A 22760-nucleotide genomic window follows, 5' to 3' on the forward strand; every position below is an offset into this window, starting at 1 on the left:
ATTGTTTCCTTCCTCCTGCTTTCTTTTGATATATTTTGTTCTTTTCCTAGATTTTTTTTTAGTGGGAATTTATTCATCTGTTTTATAAATGTTTGAGGCTATGAATTGAAGGCTATGAATTTTCTTCTGTCAGTATATTGAATATATCCAAAAGTTGTGATCTATAGTATTTTTATTATTATTTTTTAGAAGTTCTGTAATTTTGACATTTGTTTCACTTTTCACTCAAGTTAATAGAGGGTTTTAAAATTTCTAAATGGAAAGGTGTGAGATAATGGAATATATATGTATTAATCTCTGCCCTGGGTTCCTGGCACAGAACTCCTAAAACCCTTGTAATTTCCTAAGTGATAAGAGCACTAGGAGTGTCTTTTGTTCTAATATTTGGTCTTTGACCCTAATTCCTAACAGAGTTCCAGAATCCCTTGGAATTTCCAGTATCTTTTGTTCTGAGTTGACCCTTGGTGGGCTCTCAGATGGGGGCTGGTCACCAGAAAGACCAAGTCATGATTAGAAGCTTGGAATTTTCAGCCCTATTCCCATTCTCCAGAGTGGGGAGAGGGGCTGGAAATGCAGTTAATAAGTGGCCATCCCTATATGATAAAGACTTAATAAAAATCCCAGAGCTATGAAGTTCTGAGAGCTTCTGAGTTGGTGAACATGTGGAGGTACTGGGAGAAAGGCAGACTTAGAACATAGAAACTCCACGCCCCTTCTTCCCACACACCTTGCAGTATGTATCTCCTCCATGTTTATAATAAACTGGTAAACCTGTGTTTCCCTGAGTTATGTGAGCAATTACAGCAGGTAATTGAATCCAAGGGAAGGGTCATGGGAACCTCCGATTTATAACCAAGTACTTGCGATTAGCATGTGAAGTGGCAGGGCAGTCTTGTGGGACTGAGCCCTTAACCTGTGGAGTCTGCGCTAACTCTGGTTAGTGTCAGAATTGAATTGAATTGTCGGACGCCCAGCTGGTGTCATAGACAGTTGGTTAGTTGGAGAAAAACACACATATCTGGTGTCAGAAGTGTTGTGTGTGGTAGTAGTGTGAGTAAAGGAGAAACACAGGAATAGTGAGTTTTTCCTCAACAAAAGACTTCTGTTTTTTGTTATTAATATCTAGGTGTATTGTGGTCAGAGTATAATCTTTATAATGCTTTCTTTGTGGTCCATATTTATAAATGTTCCATGTACACTTGAGAGGAAGGCGTATTCTTTATTATCAGAATATAGTTTGATCTGTATCAATAAGATCAACCTCATTTTATGTTAATTAGGCTTTCTATACCTTATTTTTGTCTACTTGATCTGGTTCACACTGAGAGTGGTGTTTCTGCTTTATTAAGTTGCTTCCTTTATTAGTTGGTACATGGATATTAATAATATTTGCTGTGAATGTTTTTTGCATTAAAACATTTCTTGCTTTGTCACGTTTAATGCTTTGGGGCTTGAAATCTACCTTGTCACCAGGATGACAACCCTGGAATAGTATTGCTTTCAATTGCCTGGTGCACCTTTGCCCATCCCTTTATTTTTACCTTCTTTGATTCACTTTGTTTTAGATGTCTCTCTAATATATAGAATGTATCCGTATCTTTTTCTTTTAATAAATGTTAAGCCCATTCACATTTATGATTATTATGTATAATTATTGTGTTATTATGTGTATTAGGTTTTATTTGTTCTTTTTTCTCAACAAGATATGCTTTCTTTGCTGGTGTATTTTAGTAATTTCTTTTGATATTTAGAAAAGGTTGTGTTTTTCTTTTATTGGTTATCTTTGTACTTATAACTTAAAAAATAATAATAGGGAACATTTGTTGGGCTTTTACAGTATACTAGGTACTATGCTAAGTGCCTTATACAGATTATCTCTTTTAATCCTTAAAACTGACCTATGAGGCAGTTACTGTTATTTTCCCCATGTTACAAATAAGAAAACTGATACACAGAGAGGTTAAGTAACTTGCGCAAGGTAGCTCAGCAAGTGGTAAAGCCAGGAAAGCCAGGGCTTGAATACAGGGAGTCTGACTCCAGAGCCCATGCTATTTTTTTGAAGAACTTTATTGTGGCATAATTGACATACAGTAAATTGCACATACTTTAAGTGTACAGTCCTTCCCACTACTCTGCACTGCCCTTCCCACCATCCCCAAGCAACCACTGATCACTGTATCTTTTTTCTGTAGCTGCTTTCAAGATGTGTGTGGTTTTTTGTTTTTATCATCTTTGGTTTTCAGCAGTTTATGGTGTGTCTGGTTAGACATGGTTTCCTTTTAATTTATCCTATTTGGGGTGCTAACTTTCTTGAATTCTATAAATTTATATTTTTAACCAAATTTTGGAGGTTTTAGCATTATTCAGATATTTTTTTCCTGCCCTTATCTCTTTACCCTCTCCTTCTGGGATTCCAATTACACATATATTAGATCTTTTGAAACTGTCCCAGAGGTTCTGTTCATTTTTTTTTTTTCCAGGCTTCTTTCTTTGTGTTCTTTAGATTGGATGATTTCTGTTGAGCTGTCTTTAGGTTCCTTGACTCTCTTCCCTGTCATCCCCTTTTTGCCATTGAGCTCACCCAGTGAATTTATTTCAAATATGGTATTTTTCAGTTCTAAAATTTTCATTTAGTTCTATTTTTGTTGCTATTTCTATTTTATAGTTTCTACTTCTCTGTTTATATTTCCTATGTTTTCATTTATTTCTAGTGTGTTTTTCTTTAACTTATAGAGCATTGTTATCATAGCTGTTTTGTCTGTCCGCTAGTTGAAACATCTGCTTCATTTTGGTGTTAGTATCTGTCAGGTTTTTTTCTTCGTAACAGGTCACATTACCTTGTTCTTTCAGTGTCAGGTAAGTTTGGATTGTATCCTGGACATTGGAATGTTACGATATGCAGACTCTGGGTTCTAGTATAGTCCTCTGGAGAATATTTGATAGGTTTGTTTTAGTAGGCATTCAACCCTTTTAGTTCAACTCTAAGTTCTGTCTCATATTCCATCAGCTCTGTGTCTCCTTCCATCAACCCAGTAGCTCAATTCTCAGTTCTCTAAGCATTTGCTCTACTTTTTGGGGCTATCTCACACATGTACAGTTTAGGAGTTAAGTGAAGACTTACGAGTGTTCCTACTCAGAAATGAGGAACCACCTTCTCCAGCTCTCTTCCCCTCAGGGTTTCTCCCACTCTCTCCAGTTTCCCTGGTTCCTTGGGCTAGAAAGGTAGTGGAGTTTCTGTTGGAGTTTTAGCTGCCTGTGTTGCTCCAAAACTGAGGCCCATCCTCAGTGCGAAGCCGTGAAAGGGAAAACAAAACAAGATAACACTGGAAACACCCTCATGTGGTTTGCTTTTCCAAATTTTGACCCCGCCCCCCCCAACAGTCTACCAGATTTTGTTTACTTTTCTCAATCCCCAGGTAGGGGTGTGTGTGTGTGTGTGTGTGTGTGTGTGTGTGTGTGTGTACACGCACCTGTGTGTATTTTATTTTGTAGTTGATAGTGATAGTGGAAGGATGGGCTGTCAGGGAATTACACCTCCCAATTTGTGTGGTTTTATTTCTTCTTCATGCTGGTTTGTATAGGTCTTGGGTTTTTTTGTGTGTGTGTGTGAGGAAGATAAGCCCTGAGCTAACATCTGTTGTCAATCCTCCTCTTTTTGTGGAGGAAGATTAGCACTGGGCTAACATCCATGCCCATCTTCCTCTACTTTATATGAGACGCCGCCACAGCATGGCTTGACAAGCGGTGCATCAGTGCTCACCCAGGATGCGAACCTGCAAACCCCCTGTCGCCACAGCGGAACGCGCGCACTTAACTGCTGCGCCACCAGGCCGGCCCCAGGTCTGTATAGTTTTTGATAGGTGTGTTGGGAGATTCTAATTTACACAGCCATTATTACCTGTGCTACTTTGGTGGTCAGTATTGAGTTTTTTCTCTGAATCTAGCCTAACACTTTTTTTTTTTAATTTTCTTGGCATATTGTATTGATTAGGTAAAAGAAATATGTTGTTTTTAGTTTTTAGTATTCAGCAGTTCTGCTGTCTACAATAAGGTTTGTTCTGAGAACTACATAATAAGAATTTTAGATAAATCAAAGACCTATATCATGGAAACATCTTGCTTGCATTCATTCTGTTATCTGTAATGTAGTTAGGTCAGGAAAATTTAAGAGGATAGTGAATTTGAAAGGGATTTACACCAGGTGGAGAAAAAAGTTAAAAATTTCAACATCTTCATAAAAAAATAAAGAATGTATTTTTTAAAGCGTTGTCTAGATAAAGACCATAAAGAGTTTTAATCCTAAAATAGCCACATGATTTTGATCCTCTGTGTTTTTATGTAGTTTATCAAGATTGTCATGAAATTTGTGTTAATTTTTTATACGTGTTTAAATGCAGTTGAAGACACTAATTTAGTTCTACCTTTTTTCTTTTTTATCTCTGGACTGTTTATATTTATTAATGACCCCAAACCTGATGTGTGGATGGTGATATTCAAACTGTAATGGTTCATAATGTTTAACATAATTTTTTCCATTTAGATGGCCTTCTGGTTGTTGGTGTTCACTCGGCTAAGTTTCCAAATGAAAAAGTCCTGGATAGCATTAAGAGTGCTGTTCTTCGATACAACATCACCCACCCTGTGGTTAATGATGCAGATGCCAGCCTCTGGCAAGAACTGGAAGTTTCCTGCTGGCCGACTCTCGTCATACTTGGACCCCGTGGAAACATGTTGTTTTCTTTGATTGGAGAGGGACACAAGGATAAATTATTTTTGTATACTTCAATAGCTTTAAAGTATTATAAAGACAGGGGACAGATCAGAGATAATAAAATTGGAATAAAACTCTATAAAGATTCTTTGCCACCTTCACCATTGTTATTTCCTGGCAAAGTAACAGTAGACCATGTTACTAATAGATTGGTGATAGCAGACACTGGACATCATAGAATTTTGGTTGTCTGGAAGAATGGAAAAATTCAGTACAGCATTGGAGGTAAAGTTTGCTTCTAATTATGATGTAAAATGTATTTTACAGTAAAAAAAAAAAATAGCTCAAGGAAATATACTAAAATGAAATTTATGACTAAGAACTAATTATAGAAGGGGAATATACGTTGACTTTTAACTTCATCATGAAGTTATTTTGTTACTTCATATATGATGTCTGAATTAATCTCTTCTCACTCCCTCAAAAAACAAACAAAAATACCTGAAAAGCTCCATTCAGATCAAAAGGAGGAAATTTTTTGTTATAATTTTTAAGTATATTTGTATATCCCATCTTGTTTTTTCAAAAAATTGCCACACTTATTATATCTTTTATATACATTTTGGATTTCAGGAGTTTTAAATGGAGGTATTATATTTCACTTTCCATCAGAATATACCCATATCTTTTTTAAGACCAGGACAGTACCCTAGGAACTTGAGTCTTAGATTAGAAAATAAATTTGACTTATGACTTTTCTCTCCTTCCATAAGAACTTAGGCATACTCTGGATCCATTCCCTTGGGGTGTAGGAAAAATACAAGTATTGTACAAGCATAGATCATTTTATTCCATATCTCCCTGGTCTTAGATCTAAAAAGGGATCTTATTGACAACTGCATAATTAATAAATTATGTTAAGTACATTCTTATTAATCCAGGTTGAATTGACATCTGACAACATATTAGAGAAAAGAAAGTCATCTCTGCAGTCCTGCCTTAGTAACACATGCAGCATTCACACGTAAAGTAGGGATATGTACGTTTGTAATGCACATAAATTAATCATATTCCTAAGCCCTAGTGCTTCTTAGTATGCCAAAGATATTATTCCCTTAGCTCTTGAATTTTTTATGTTTGTTATTTTTGTTAGAGTATGTGTGTGTGTGATGTTTTTTAAACCGAGAAACCCACAGAAGCTACCTTTCCCAAATATGTTTCTAGGAATGCTGTTATCTTGTGATAAATTAATAGTTATTTTACAATTTTTTAAAAAGAATTCTGTCGTCAGATACACTCAGGAAATACTGGTTAGATGTAGTTTAACAGATTTTTGTTAGTGGTGGTGTCACTGTAATTCTTAGATCTTTTACTCTGCTACTCTGCTAATGTGCCTCATGAATATCCAAGAGGGGTTATGGAGCACAATATTTTCTGATCTGAAGTGACCACAGTATTCTCCCTTTTTTTTTCATCCAGGGAAGTCTCGCCAACAACAATAATAGCATTAGTAATAATAGTAATAATAGCAACACTTACGTGTATGCCCAGCATTATTCTAAGCAGTTTACCTCTATTAATTTATTTAGTCCTCACAATGCTATAAGTTGGGTATATTATTAGTTCCATTTTACAGAAGAGAAACTGAGGCACAAAGAACTTGCCTACATCATCAGCTGGGAAGAGGTAGAGCTGGAATTTAAACCCAGCCTGTTGGGCCTTGAGTTCATGTTCTTAGCCACTACGTCATACTGCCTCGCTTACTGACATCTAGGACAGTGGAGTTCTTTGAAGCATAGTTTGGGAATGCTGACTTAAAGGCTTGAATTGCTTGTCCTATGGTCACAGAAATAATTATTTTTTATTATTCTTTGTACTCTCCACCCTTGAAACTCCACGTGTAATACAGAAGCTGAGAAATAGGCCATTGGACCAGAATCACTCTTTGTCTCTCTTAAAGTGTGTATGAAATATAGAACTTAGTGGCAAAGTGAAATAGTAAATATGAAGGATTCTTAACCTGGGATTCATGGACTATTAAGAAATGCTTGAATGGCCCTCAGGATCTAAGAACCCCTTGAAATTGTTTGTGGCATTTTATGGGTGTGTGTATTTTTCTAAGTAAAGAGTTCATAATTTTCATTGTATTATCAAGGGAGTAGATCTTCCAAAATTGTTAAAAAGCGTTCATCTATATGCTAAAAGCTTAAAATTATTTTTAATTCTTTCTAGTCTAGGTAAAAGGCAATTAAGATGCTTTTAAAAGTGTTTTCTTCTGATATATGCTAGTGTACTTAAGTGCACTGGTAACCATTATCCAGTAAGCCCTGTCATTTGCAAAACTCACTCTTAAGGAAAACAGATATCTTGAGAAACATTTTAGTTTTTAGGTAAATACAAATTTTATTTTTTTGGTTTAACTTTGAGATAACTTTTTAAGTGGAAAATTTGTCTTATGGTTATCTTGTCTTTTAGGACCCAACCCTGGAAGAAAAGATGGAATATTTTCAGAGTCGACTTTTAATTCACCGCAGGGTGTAGCCATAATGAATAATATCATATACGTGGCAGATACAGAAAACCACCTTATAAGAAAGGTAATTTTCCTTTTTAAATAAGGTTTTAACACTTCTAACCAGAAAAACTGATATTTACTTGCTGCATTAAATATTTGAAGTGAGAGGATGATGCTTAAATACCTCGGAGCATTCTCACTCAGATTTTTCTAGAGGTACTTGCTTTAGTTTTACCCTTAAGTATCTTGTTTTTCTGTGTGTCAGCCTGTAGTTGTCACAGAGGACAAACCCATCAAGTCCTTTTTTTTAATCCTTTATTTCAAAGTCATGTTCCTAATCACCTGAAAGCTCCTCATTTTAAGGTATTTTCCTAAGCACTATTTACAAAGTGATGCTTTGCCCTTTTTCAGTTAAATTTTCTCAGACCTAGAAAAAAATCATACCACATCTGCCTCCCTTCAGCTCTTATACTTTGCCTGGAAATACTTACCAGTCAGTCTTAAAATTTGTTTTATCTCATTATAAAAGTAATATGTGATCTTGTTTTAAAAAATGGATTAAGACATAAAGGTAAAAACGTCCCCTGATCATCTGTCTGTTCCATTTCCCTAGCGATAACCAAACATTGTTAAAATTCGTGCCATTTCAGAAATTTCCTTCTCATATACAAATAAATTTATATTAAAAAGACTGTCTCTAGAGAATCTTTTTTAAAACAAGTGGAATCATACTGTATATACATAATCTTCTACAATCTTTTTTTATTTTTGCCATGTTAGTTACATGAATGATATGACTGAATAGTATTCCATTATAGAAGTACCTGGTTATTTTAAACATTCTTTATTGGTGAATATTTTGGCTATAATCCATTGGTCTTTAAGATGCCATCTATTTGGAAAATAAGTAACTAAGTTGATCTAACCCCTCCTGCCTAAACGTATTGTTTCAAATACTTCCTTGCTTTTCTTGAAGTTTCTCTTTGTATGCCGGTTTATTTGACAATATCATCACCTAATATACATAACAGGGAAAAGCATATATGGAACATATAACAATATCCACTGTAATGTAAATCTAATGACGGCATGAAATTGTTTTCTTTACTGCTGAAACCCTAAGCACCTAGAACAGTGCCTGGTCCACAGTGGGTATTCAATAGATGTTTATTCAATCAATTTGTGGACAAATGACATCTGTTTAATGCAGCATTTTCTAAAGAGTATATTCTTAACATGAAAAGGTGTTACATGAAAAAAGGATTTTGTGGATTTATAAATTAAAGATTTATTTTTTGAAAGTCTTAGAGACTTTCTTCTTGGAGCCTTTAATATGCTAATATATTGTGAATATATTAGTGGGGGGATATGTGTGTGGTATTTTTAAACTTATTTGACCAAGGAACCTTTTTAGGCAGAACTTTTCGTAGGACTAATGATTTCATGGTATATGCTTTGGGAAAAAGTGGTTTTCTGTTACTAAATCCTAAAGGTCAGTATTTCTTTATCCTTATCTTTTGGGGGTTATATGCTTCTATAATTCATCATGGTGTCATAGACATCTAACAGAATTAAAGTAGTGAGATATCTAGCCTGCAACATTCAGAAAGTACTTTTTTTTTTTTGGTGAGGACCATTAGCCCTGAGCTAACATCTGTTACCAGTCCTCCTCTTTTTGCTGAGGAAGATTGGCCCTGGGCTAACATCTGTGCCCATCTTCCTCTACTTTATATGTGGGATCCGGGCCTGCGAACTTCGGGTCACCAAAGCGGAGCGCGCGAACTGAACCACTACACCACCAGGCAGGCCCCCATATTTGTCTTGTTTTAATTGTATGTTATTTCTCTTGCCCTAGAATATAACAGGTTTTGAAGTATTGACTGCGTTTCAAATACTTTTTAAGTAGCATAATCACAACAAATTTAGGTTACCTGAAGTTATTTTTAAATTGTATGACAGTGTCTGCAAAAATAGGAAGTGAAGTGGAATTATTTCTTCCTCTTCTTTTAAAAATATTTATTGTGTTTTACTTTTGTTTAAAACCTTATTTACAGAGAGTTGATCATACTCCTACATTCACAGCTCACAAACATCACTGTTTCACGCAGACTTGTCTCTTGTTTAGAATAATTTATCAATTTATAAATTTTTCTTCACATTCCCCCTACAATCCCCTTACATAAACACACCTTCAGGCAGCCATTTTGATATGTTTAATTTATATTTTTTTTATTTGTTTTTGACCTTGTAAAACATGTAGTGTTTCATGTGCATGCTTTTTGTTAATTGAGATATAATTGACATATAACGTTATATTAGTTTCAAGTGTACCACATAATGATTCGATATTTGTACATATTGGGAAATGATCACCGCAATAAGTCTAGTTAATATCCATCACCATACATAGTTACAGAAAAAATTTTTTTTACTTGTGATGAGGACTTTTAAGATCTACTCTCTTAGCAACTTTCAAATATGCAATACAGTATTATTAACTATAGTCACCATGCTATACATTATATCCCCATGACTTATTTTATAACTGGCAGTTTACACCTTTTGACTCCTTTTGTGCGTGTTTTTTAACAACTTTATTGTGATATATTTTACGTAGCATAAAGTTCATCCATTACAAGTATACAGAATTTTTAGTAAATTTAACCTGTTACACAAACATAACCATAAATTGTTTTTAGAAAATTTTCATTCCCCTAGTAAGAACCATCATGACCATTTACAGTTAACCCTCATTCCCACCCCTAGTCCTAATCTACTTTCTGTCTCTATAAATTTGCCTCTTTTCAACTCATATAAATAGAATCATATGATATATGGTGTCTTATGTCTGGCTTCTTTCATTCTGTGTAATGTTTTTGAGGCTTAGCTATGATGTAGCATATCAGTAGTTTATTACTTCGTGTTGCTGGGTAGCATTCCATTGGATTTACCACATTTTGTCTATCTGTTCACCAGTTGATGAACAGTAGGGTGTTTCTAATTTGGGGCTATTATGAAGAATTCACATATAAATTTCGTGTGGATATACATTTTCTTTTCTTGTGGGTAAATACCTAAGTACTAAAATGGTTGAGTCATATGTTTTGTATTTTACGTTTAACTTTTAGAGAAACTGCTAAACTGTTTTCAACAGTGGTTGCCCCGTTTTACATTTCCACCCGCATATATGTGGGTTCCAGTTTCTCCATATCTTCACCATTACTTATTTCCCTTTTTTTTTTTTCTAGTCATCCTGCTAGGTGTGAAGTAGCCTCTCATTGTGGTTTTGGTATGCGTTTCCCTAATGAGTAATGATGTCAAGCATCTTTTCCTATGCCTATTGACGACTTGTGTATCTTCCTTTGAGAGATGTCTATTCAGATTCTTTGCCTTTTTTTGGGGGGGGGGGTGGTGAGGAAGATTAGCTCTGAGCTAACATCCGTTGCCAATTCTCCTCTTTTTACTGAAGAAGATTGGCCCTGGGCTAACATCCGTGCCCATCTTCCTCTACTTTATACGTGGGATGCCTGCCACAGCATGGCTTGATAAGCGGTGCATAGGTCCATGCCCGGGATCCGAACCTGCAACCCCCGGGCCACCACAGCAGGGCACGCAAACTCAACCACTGTGCCACCAGACTGGCCCCTCTTTGCCATTTTTTAAATTGGGTTATTTGTGTTTTTTATTATTGAGCTGTAAGAGTTCTGTATATATTCTAGGTCCCTTATCAGATGTATGATTTTCAGATACCTTCTCACAATCTGTGGGTTGTCTTTCACTTTCTTAATCATGTCTTTTAATGCATAAAAGTTTTAAATTTGATGATTCCCAATTTATATTTTTTTCTTTTATTGCTTATGCTTTGGTGTCATATGTCAGTCTCCATTGCCAAATCCAAGGTCATGAAGATTTACTCCTATGTTTTCTTCTAAGCATTTTATAGTTAGGGCTCTCACAGTTAAGTCTGTGATCCATTTTGAGTTGATTTTTGTATATGGTGTAAGGTAGGAGTCTAACTTTATTCTTTCACATGTGGATACCCAGTTATCCCAGAACCACTATTTATTATTAAGAGACTATTCTTACACTAACAACGAAGTAGCAGAAAGAGAAATTCAGAATACCATCCCATTTACAATTGCAACAAAAAGAATAAAATACCTAGGAATAAACTTAACCAAAGAGGTGAAAGATCTGTACACCGAAAACTATAAAACATTGCTGAAAGAAATTGAAGAAGACACAAAGAAATGGAAAGATATTCCGTGCTCTTGGATTGGAAGAATTAACATAGTTAAGATGTCCATACTTCCTAAAGCCATCTATAGATTCAATGCAATCCCTATCAAAGTTCCAACAACATTTTTCACAGAAATAGAACAAAGAATCCTAAAATTTATATGGAACAACAAAAGACCCGAATAGCTAAAGGAATCCTGAGAAAAAAGAACAAAGCTGGAGGTATCACACTCCCTGATTTCAAAATATACTACAAAGCTATAGTCACCAAAACAGCATGGTACTGGCACAAAAACAGACACACAGATCAATGGAATAGAATCGAAAGCCCAGAAATAAACCCACACATCTATGGACAGCTAATCTTTGACAAAGGAGCCAAGAACATACAATGGGGAAAAGAAAGTCTCTTCAACAAATGGTGTTGGGAAAACTGGATAGCCATATGCAAAAAAATGAAAGTAGACTCTTACCTTACACCATACACAAAAATTAACTCCAAATGGATTAAAGACTTGAATGTAAGACCTGAAACTATGAAACTTCTAGAAGAAAACATAGGCAGTATGCTCTTCGACATCAGTCTTAGCAACATCTTTTCAAACACCACATCTGACCAGGCAAGAGAAACAATAGAAAAAATAAACAAATGGGACTACATCAAACTAAAAAGCTTCTGCACAGCAAAGGAAACCATCAACAAAACGAAAAGACAACCTAACAATTGGGAGAAGATATTTGCAAACCATACATCTGATAAGGGCTTAATCTCCAAAATATATAAAGAACTCATGCATCTCAACAACAAAAAACTACCAACCCAATTAAAAAATGGGCAAAGACCTGAACAGACATTTCTCCAAAGAAGATATACAGATGGCCAACAGACACATGAAAAGATGTTCAAAATCACTAACTATCAGGGAAATGCAAATCAAAACTACAATGAGATATCACCTCACGCCCGTCAGAATGGCTATAATTAACAAGACAGGAAACAATATGTGTTGGAGAGGATGTGGAGAGAAGGGAACTCTCATACACTGCTGGTGGGAGTGCAAACTGGTGCAGCCACTATGGAAAACAGTATGGAGATTCCTCAAAAATCAAGGATAGAACTACCATATGATCCAGCTATTCCACTGTTGGGTATTTATCCAAAGAACTTGAAAACACCAATTTGCAAAGGTACATGCACCCCTGTGTTCATTGCAGCGTTATTCACAATAGCCAAGACTTGGAAGCAACCTAAGTGCCCATCAAGGGACGAATGGATAAAGAAGATGTGGTATATATACACAATGGAATACTACTCAGCCATAAGAAACGATGAAATCCAGGCATTTGTGACAACATGGATGGACATTGAGGGTATAATGCAAAGTGAAATAAGTCAGAGGGAGAAGGTCAAATACCGTATGATTTCCTTCATTAAGTAGTAGATAATAACAACAATAAACAAACACATAGGGACAGAGATTGGATTGGTGGTTACCAGAGGGGAAGCGGGGAGGGAGGAGGGTGAAAGGGATAATTCGGTACATGGGTGGTGATGGGTTGTAATTAGTATTTTGGTGGTGAACATGATGTAGTCCATGCAGAAATTGAAGTACAATGATGTACACCTGAAATTTTTACAATGTTATAAACCAATGTTACTGCAATAAACAAAAAATTTATAAAAAAAAAAAAAAAGAATTAAAAGCCACATCAAACACCAAAAACAAAAAAAAAAGAGACTATTCTTTCTCCATTGAATAGTCTTGGCAACCTTGTAGAAAATCAATTGATCATACATGCATGGGTTTATTTCTGGACTTTCAAGTTTATTTCATTGATCTGTATGTCTGTCCTCATGCGAATACCACACTGTTTTGATTGCTGTAACTTTTAATAAGTTTTGAAATCAGAAAGTATTAGTCCTTTCACTTTCTTCTTTTTCAATATTGTTTTGACTCTTCTGGGTCTCTTGCAATTCCATATGAGTTTTAGGACCACCTTATCCAATTCTGCAAAAACTTCTGTTTCTCATATAAATAATTATATTGTCTACAAAAACAAATGACAGTTTTATCTGTTCCCTTTTTATTTTTACACTTTTTGTTTCCTTTTATTATGTTGCTGGCCAGAACCTCCATTGCTTTTAAGCATTAGCAGTGATAGTGGGTATCTTATCATACCCAAATCTTAAAGGGAATGCATGTAAATTTTTTCTAAAAGTTTAACATTTTCTGTAGCTTTGGGAAATAAAATATTTATGAAGTTAAGAAACTTTCTTTTCATTCCTAGTTGCTAAGAATTACTTTATTATATAATTTATTAAATGCATGTTCTACATTTATTGAAATAATTATATAATTTTTTGCCCTTAGTATGTTAATGTGATGAATTATATTAATAGATTGTTTTTATGTTGAACTATCTTTTTATTCCTTTGGATAAACTTTACATAATCTTGAATTTTTTGAAAAGTCAAGTTGGATTTGATTATCCAGAATTATATTTAATATTTTAATATTTATGTTTATAAGTTAAATGGCTCTATATTTTCTTATACTATTCTCACCTGATTTTGGAATCAAGGTCACACTAACCTCATCAAATGAGCTAGTTAGTTTTTTTTTTTTCTGTTTTTTGGAATAATTTGTCTAATGTAGGAATTAATGGTTTTAGAACATTTATTAAAACTCCACTATAAGATCACCTGGCCCTGGGGCTTTTTGCAGGAGGAATTTTTTATCATATCAGTTTCTCTGATACACTTCTTAAATCAAGTTCTGTTTCAAGGGCCCATCCCTAAGCTGCCTATTGTATTTAGGCAAATTGAGTTCAGTAAAAATATAGATAAGGTTACATGAATGAATATTCTTTACAATTTCAGGAGATTATAGAGTAGCTGTTAAAAATAATGCAGGGAGATATTGCTAAAATAAATCAATGTAATTCACTGTATTAACATAATAAAATATAATAACCATATGATTGCTTCACTAGATTTAGAAAAACATTTAATACCTATTCATGATAAAATCAGCAAACTTGAAATGGAAATGAATGTCCTCAACATGATAAAAGGCATCCACCAAAAGCCTACAGCTACACTTAATGCAAAATAGTGAATGCTTTCCTTCCAAGACTGGGAACCAGGCAAGGATTACCACTCTTACCACACCTATTAAGCATTGTACTGGAAGTACTAGCCATTGCAATAAGGCAAGAAAGAAAAGAAAGGCATACAGGCTGAAAAGGAAGAAGAATAACTGTCTTTATTTGCCAGTGACTTGTCACATACATAGAAAATTCTAAGAAATCTATGAAAAAGCTACTTGAACTAATAAGTGAATTTACAGAGGTTGCAGAATACAAAGTTGATATAAAAAGATCAACTGTACTCTTATATGCTAGTAACAGTCAACTGGAATTTTAAAATTGTATTTATAACAGCAAAAAAATACATAAAACACTTAGAATAAGTATAACAAAATAATATGAGAACTATATACTTCAGACTATAAACATTGCTGAGAAAAATTAATCCAATACTGGATTGGAAGGCTCAGTATTAAGATATCAGTTCTCTCCAGATTGATCTATAGGTTCGATGCAGTCCCAATCAAAACTCCATCAGGCTTTTTTGTAGAATATTGACAAGCAGATTCCAAAATTTACGTGAAAATGTAAACAAAGGATTATTATATCTAAAACAATCTTGAAAAAGAACAGAGTTAAAAGACTTACACTACCTGATTTCAAGACTTACTAGAATGCTGTGCTAATCAAGACAGATACTTTCATAAGGACAGACATAAAAGAACGGAGAGCCTAGAAGTAAGCTCATACCTCTACAGTTACTTGATTTTCAAAAAGGCATCAAAACAATCAAGGGATAAATTCAAAATTTTGAACTTCTCATTAAAATTTGCTGTTAAGAAAATGAAAGGACAAGCCACAGGTTGTCAGAAAATAGTCACAGAAATTCACAAAACGTATCTATCAAGGGATTAGTATGCATGAAATATAAAGGTTTCTGCAACTGAAAAATAAGACAGCCCAATAAAAAATGGGCCAAAGATTTGAACAGACATTTTTCAAAAGAAGATATAAGAATGACCACAGCACATAAAAAAGTGATCAACATTATGAGTTAAAAAGGAAATGTAAATTAAAACCACAATGAATTGCCACTCTACACCCACTGTAATGGTTAAAATTGAAACAAGTGACACTCTAGTTGGCAAGGATGTGGAGCAACTGGAGCTCACGTACATTGTTGGTGGGAATATAAAATGATAGACTGCTATGGACAACTTGGTGGCAGCTTTATCAAACTAATCATATCCCTATCCTTAACAGCAATTAAGTCCTATGAATTTACCCAAAAGAAATGAAAACATATGTCTACCAAAAGGCTCCTATAAAAATATTTATAGCAACTCTATTTAAAGGCTCTAGAGTGTCCATCTAGAAACGGCCTAAGTGTCCATCAGTAGGAAAATATATAAATAAACCATGTTATATTCCTATGATGGAATACTGCTCAGCTATAAAAAAGAACAATCTACTGACACATGAATAAATCTCAGAAATGTGAAATGAAAGAAGCCTCACACAAGAGTCCAGACTGTATTATTCCATTTATCTGAAGTCCTAGAAGAGAGAAAACTATTCTTTGATGGAAAAAAATTTAACTGTTTGCCTTTGGGGGCAAGAATGACTGGAAAGAGGCTTGAGGGAACTTTCTGAGGTGAAGGTAACATTCTATATCTTTCTGTAAATTGGGGTTACATGGGTGTATGCATTTGTAACAGTTCATCGAATGATATGCTCAAGATTTGTGCATTTCATTGTAAGTTTTGCCTCAAAAAAGGAACTCTAGTTAATGATAAGCATGCTGAGATGTTTAGGGACAGTGTACTGATGTTTAAAATTTACTTTGAAATGCATCAAAAAATATAAATGGATTGAGGGATTGGTAGCTGGAAAAGATATGTGATAAAGCAAGTAAGTGAAATGTTGATAGTAGGTGGTAGGTGTATGGATGTTTACTGCAAAATGGTTTCAATTTTTCTGTTATGTTTGAAAATTTTCATGGTAAAATATTGGGAGAGGATCTCAGGAGGTGAAACTAGAGCATCTTTTTTGCAGTAGAATGCATTAGTTTTTCAGTGTATGAAGTAGAGGCAATATAGTGTAAAAGAGCTAAAACTGCCTGGGTTCAAATCCCAGATCCTCAACTTACTAGCTGTGGGATCTTGGGAAAGTTAATTAATGATCTATGCCTTGGTCTCCTCTAAAATAATCAAAATTGCATATTCAGTTCTGTATGTGTCAGTTACTATCTGAGTGTAATTGGAATATATACATTTAATTTTAAGAAACATGGTTTTTTCTAGATTGTACTTTAATTTCCAAATTTCACTTTTTGAATATTTTATAGTTAAGATGAGATCAACACCAGTTTTGGTAGAGACATGATGAGGTGGGGGATAAGAAGAAAGTGGGGGAATGGACAGGTGGGGAAATGAAAAGCACTGAGTTTTGTGCATTTGAATAATAAGGTCACCCTATACTTGATTAGCCTTTTTAAAAAAAAAAGAGTACTGGGGTCGGCGCGGTGGCACAAGCGGTTGAGTGCGCGCTCTGCTTCGGCAGCGGCCCAGGGTTCGCAGGTTCAGATCCCAGCGCGCACCGCTTGGCAAGCCGTGCTGTGGCGGCGTCCCATATAAAGTGGAGGAAGATGGGCACGGGTGTTAGCCCAGGGCCAGTCTTCCTCAGCAAAAAAAGAGGAGGATTGGTAGATGTTACACAGGGCTGATCTTCCTCACAAAAAAAAAAAAAAAGGTATTTGTGTTGCGAATACTCTCTATACGTTCTATGGGAAATCTTTGTATGTCAAAAGAAAAAGCAAAAGCAACATGCATTGCGTAAAACATGTATTAATTTCCGTAGATTGACCTGGAAGCTGAGATGGTGAGCACCGTAGCTGGCATTGGAATTCAAGGTACAGATAAAGAAGGTGGAGCTGAAGGAGAACGACAGCCCATTAGTTCCCCTTGGGATGTGGTTTTTGGAACATCAGGTATGTAAACTTTTAATATTAAATATAAGTGAACTTTGCTTAATAAAAGTAAGATTTGAAAAATATTCTTGGGACATTCTATTGGGATAATTCTATTGCTAGTTATTTTATAGTGTATTAATTGGCTAAAAGATAATCCAGGAACATTAGTACTCTTATTTTTCATTGGCCCACAGTGATACTGAGGTGGTTATCTACATGTCTAAAACCAGATTCATGAATAAAGCAAGTTAGTATAACACATTGAAAATGGAATTTGGGACTAAATGGTTTGTATGGTCTTAATACATTTATAGAGTGTATAAGCACCAGCTTAGTTGCGTGGCTTTACATTTGAAATTATTTTCTATTATGCCAGTTTAGTTACAATTCAATGACCTTGATTTTTTTCATTTATAAAGATTTTAATATTTGTAAATAACTGAATGAACTTCTGGTACTACCTGTACTTAATATATTTAACTTAGATATTTTGTTGGAGTTATTTTTGAGAATTCCGTTTTTGGAATTCTGTGTGCTAATAATTGTGAATTGTTTTCGTGGTTCACAAGGGAGAAGAGGTTGGGAAGGTAGGGGAAGCAGTGCATCCCAGCTGCAAGCTATAAGCGGATTTATTATATGTAGAGAATTTTAAAACAGCAGTAAAACCAGCGAAAACTCAGTCTTCTTTTTATCACCATGTCCCAGCAATTGTAAATAATTTCAGGGTTAAAAATATTCTGCCCCACCAGGACTTAGCACTTCTGCCTCTCTGCCTTTGGTACACCACTGAGCTATTTGAACATAAATCTTATAGATGGAAAAATAATCTAAAATGTATCCATCAGTTAAATAGTCAAGGTGAATGAGACTTGTTCCTTGGTTATGCCTCCCTCAAGGAAAACAAAAATTTCTGCCCTTAAGCCCCCAGTGATTTATAGCTGATGGTTCATATAGCAATTCAGTTATTGATATTTACATTTGCAACTTACAGCTTGTATTTACTGTATCTGTCAGTAATTGCCACAATAATGCTTCATAAGAAATCATCCCAAAACTCATACAAACCTAAACCTTTATTTCTCACTCGCATACAGCGTTGGGATTCAGCTGATCAAGGCAGAGCCTGGGCTGGGTTCCAAGCCATTTCTTGGGTTGGATCTGCTCCATTTATTTCTCATCCTCCTTGGACCAGTAGCTGTCTGAGGCATATTCTTTTGCCAAGAGGCAGGATCACCAGAGAGTAAGCCCCGTTGCACACATTTTAAGCCTTTGCTCATGTCATGTCTGCTTACCTACTGTTATTAAAGCAAGTCACATAACTAAACCTCAGAGTCATGGGGCAGGGGTATACACTTTACCTACAGTGAGGCCATGGCAAGAGTGTGGATATATAATATTACTACAGAGGAGTTAGTAATTGAATTACCAGTAATTCAATCTATCACATATATCAGAATTTACGTTGCTTAAAAATAGGATATACTTAGGATGCTTTTACTAAGTTGGATTTGGATGGCCAAGGAGTGGAGGAATACTTAATATTTTTCTAGGCTCACATTTTTTCAGTCATACTTTATGGCATGAAATTTCTTGGTTTATCTCTGAGAATGCGCCCAAATTGCTTTCCAAGGAAAGTCTTGACTCTGTTGACAAGTACTCCCTCAGCTTCCAATTGGAGTGACGTGCTATCTGAGACTTTTCTTTATTAAGCTCAGTTTACGGTAAAGGAAGTGAGTCCTACCTTAGTTCGAGAGATCATTAAAAGCATATGGCTCTGCATTTAACTTACAGCTTAAAATAGCTTCACTCTAGGTACTTGGCAAGAGGAGTAATCTTGAATGCACTTAAGCTCAACACCTTTCAAAATGCCGGCTACGAGAAAATGGTTGTCAAGCACTGTATGAAGGACATACAATCACAGTGACTTCTAGTCTAAGAGTTCTTGACCTTGGGTTATAGACCCAAGGCACTCATGGTTAGGCTTTATGAAGTACTTAAACCTCCCAGAAATTCTATTTAAGATTTGGGGGGATTGGTCAGATTCTCACCAGAGTTTCAAAGTGGTATTTTACCCAAAAACATTAAGAGCCACTGCTTTGGGTGCATGTGCTCAAAATTTTTTCCTGATGGTAGTATACAATAAAAAATATTCGAGGCTACTGTAAAAAAAAAAAAAAAAAAAAGAGCCACTGCTTTAAATTACTCTAGAATCTAATCCTAGATTAATGTAGTTTGTCAGAGTATGGGGAAATTGGATCATAGACTATTTGCCCTCCTTACAGTTGTTTTTATTAAACTGTATTTTGGCGTCATATCATTCATTAAAAAATATGTCAACACATAAACATAACACATTCATTTATATTTATAAGTGTGTTGTATGTGTTTCATATTATGTATTTCATCAAAACATAGCCCTATGGGATGTGTTACTGTTTTTACTATGAGGATTTGCTGGTGGTTTCAGTTATTACCTTCTAAATGACCTCTCTGATTATCTACTGGAGAAATTTTTTTCTGGTCGCTGCATTATAGATAATTATACTTTTTCCTAAGTATCAGGTTTGTTGTTAAGCTCCTGGGTAATTTGAATATCATAACTGATTGTGTTTGCATTGATTGATTGCTAGGAAACTTAGAGACAGATTTATCTTTAGCAAAGTATAACGGATAACGTGACATTCATTTTAATATTAGCATGGCTGCATCTTTTTTTTCTACCCTACTTACCTATTGCTTCAATGTTTTTACTTATGTTAAATTTATTTCTCTTGTGAAGGTTTGTTTCTTTGTAAGCTACCTGAACCCTTTGTGAAATAAAAGTAGAAGTAAATAAATACAGTAGAATCCTTTACTGAAGTGATTAGAAGTATGATAATTGATCCATATAGAAAAAAAAAATCTGTTAAATCTGGGAATCATAAAACTAAAAATGCTTTATTTTAATTTAAGAATTATAAATGTATATTTTTTAGCCAATCTATTGGTGTAGGACCAAAGCCTTTTCTTTAAGTGGCCCCTGACAGTCTTGCACCCCTCAAGTGTGCTATTTTGGTTTTCTTCAAGTGTGATGAGAACTTTAAAACACCTGCAAAGAAATGTGAGGGTAGAAATTTTTTTAACATATTCTGTCCACTTGTCTTCCCACGCCTAATTCAACAACAGTTGGACTTAACTACCTGCCTTTATTGAGTCTTTCCAAAGTATTCAACTTTGTTTTCATAGAAACAGCTTCCTTTTTGCAGTCATATTGAATTGGTTCATATGTATTTAAATTACATAATTGTACAACTGGTTTAATCATATGTGGGAATAAAGACAACTTGAAGAGGACTGTGGCTGAGAAAAATTGTTCTTTTAAACACTTAAGTTTTTTAATACTTGAATAATTTTATAGAGTATTTCTGAGATCCTACCATAGTTAGGAATTTGAGAGAGGATGGAATTATCAGGAGGAAAACATGGAAAATAGATTAGGTATTGTGATATCTTTATATACTAGGCTGTTCTCCAGTGCCAATAATGGACCACAGCTACACCCAGCAGCATGGACAAGTATCAGAAGGAGTCTGTTGAGTAAATAAAGCAAGTTACGGAAGAGACCTATGATATGATTTATTTTATAGGAAGTTCAATAGCAAGCAAGACTAAATATACATTGAGAGATCCATCCAGATGTGGTAAAATTATAAAGTAAAGCAAGAGGGGCCGGCCCAGTGGCATAGCGGTTAAGTTCACGTGATTCACTTCGGCAGCCCAGGGTTCGTCCGTTTGGATCCTGAGCATGGACCTACACACCGCTCATTAAGCCATGCTGAGGCAGTGTCCCACATAGAGCAACTAGGAGGATGTACAGCTATCTACTGGGGCTTAGGGGAGAAAAAAGGAAAAAAGGAGGAAGATTGGCAACAGATGTTAGCTCAGGGCCAATCTTCCTCAAAAAAAAAAGTAAAGCAAGAAAATGAAAAATAAATTTTTAGATTGGTGGTTCCTTCTGGGAAGGGGGGGATATGATCATAGAGGGATGCACGGGATTTTCAAATATTATTTTTCTTGAGCTAGGTGCTATGCACATGGATGTTTATTATTTAAATGCTATGTATAACATGCATCCATTTGTGTGCATATTTAATTAAAAATTAAACCTTAAACAAAATATATTAGATAAAGAGCATGAAAAATAACAAGGACAAATACACAGTTGAATATATACCCTACCAAGAGACCTAGTTAATAAACAACATACTTCAAGAAGAGATTAAGGAAAGGGTCTTGAAATACCTCTGATTATTTTAAATATATATGTAGTATGTAAATATGTATGTATTTTAAATAGTACCTGAATATTTAACCTAATTATGCCATTATAGTGATAAAAGCATAAAATAACATAAAATGATTTTTACAAAAGTGATTGTTTCATCTTTGTTTATTCTTTTTGATTATCACTGTAAGTATGGTCAGAACTTCATAATGCACTAAAAATAATTACTAACTACAATATGTTCATTTTTTCAGCAGAAACTTTGCCAAGTTTCTAAAATGCATATCAAGTCTATGCTGACTCCATTCATGCCAGGCAATAACCTGAGAGATTTTTATCATAAAGGTCAAAACCCCTGCTAGTCTCTGAGTACTTTAGACTTTACCTGATTTAGAATCATTTATAAAAAGGAGAATGTACCCAAATCCCATTAACCTTCCTTGGCCCTTTAATCATCATTTTCCCTGGATAGAATTAGTTGTTCTTATACAACCTTTAACGATTGAAATCCAACTATTTAGTATGCTAGTCTGATAATCTACGGTGTTGGTACTTGTGTTCTTCAAGGCTTCTCTGACTTCTGTTAATATGTTATAAAATACCATAAATATGTTGTAAAATACCGTTAAAAATATTTATCCTCTAAAGATGATCAGATGATACAGAATTCTTTTGAGGAATAAATTCTCTGCAGTGTGGCTAGTGTTTTTATTTTCTCAAAAACAATTGTAGTGTTCTTATATCTAAAATTTGGGAAAAGATTCTTATACTATCTTATTACATTGACTTGGTATTTATAAGATTTTTTTTTTAGTCTGATTAATGAGGTATAGTTTACAGAAAGTACCATTCACTCTTATTAGGTATAAGTTCTGTGAATTTTGACAAACATAAAGTCTTATAACCATTATTACAATCAAGATATAGGAAATTTCCATCACCCCAAAAAGTTCTCTCATGACCCTTTGTC

General features: G+C 34.8%; 1 protein-coding gene across 2 annotated transcripts in view; it reads left to right on the plus strand.

Annotated features, from left to right (window-relative positions):
* NHLRC2 (NHL repeat containing 2) overlaps nucleotides 1–22760 on the plus strand; it is a 61600-nt gene that overhangs the window by 14781 nt on the left and 24059 nt on the right. For both annotated transcript variants that reach the window (XM_004428095.3, XM_087432634.1), the window contains exons 3-5: nucleotides 4541–4996; nucleotides 7187–7308; nucleotides 17415–17544. In XM_004428095.3, the coding sequence (XP_004428152.1) occupies nucleotides 4541–4996; nucleotides 7187–7308; nucleotides 17415–17544 (708 nt within the window). The remainder of the gene's footprint in view (nucleotides 1–4540; nucleotides 4997–7186; nucleotides 7309–17414; nucleotides 17545–22760) is intronic.

This window comes from Ceratotherium simum, chromosome 6 (assembly GCF_057802395.1).
Source record: "Ceratotherium simum simum isolate JZ-2026a chromosome 6, ASM5780239v1, whole genome shotgun sequence".
NCBI classification, from domain to species: domain Eukaryota; kingdom Metazoa; phylum Chordata; class Mammalia; order Perissodactyla; family Rhinocerotidae; genus Ceratotherium; species Ceratotherium simum.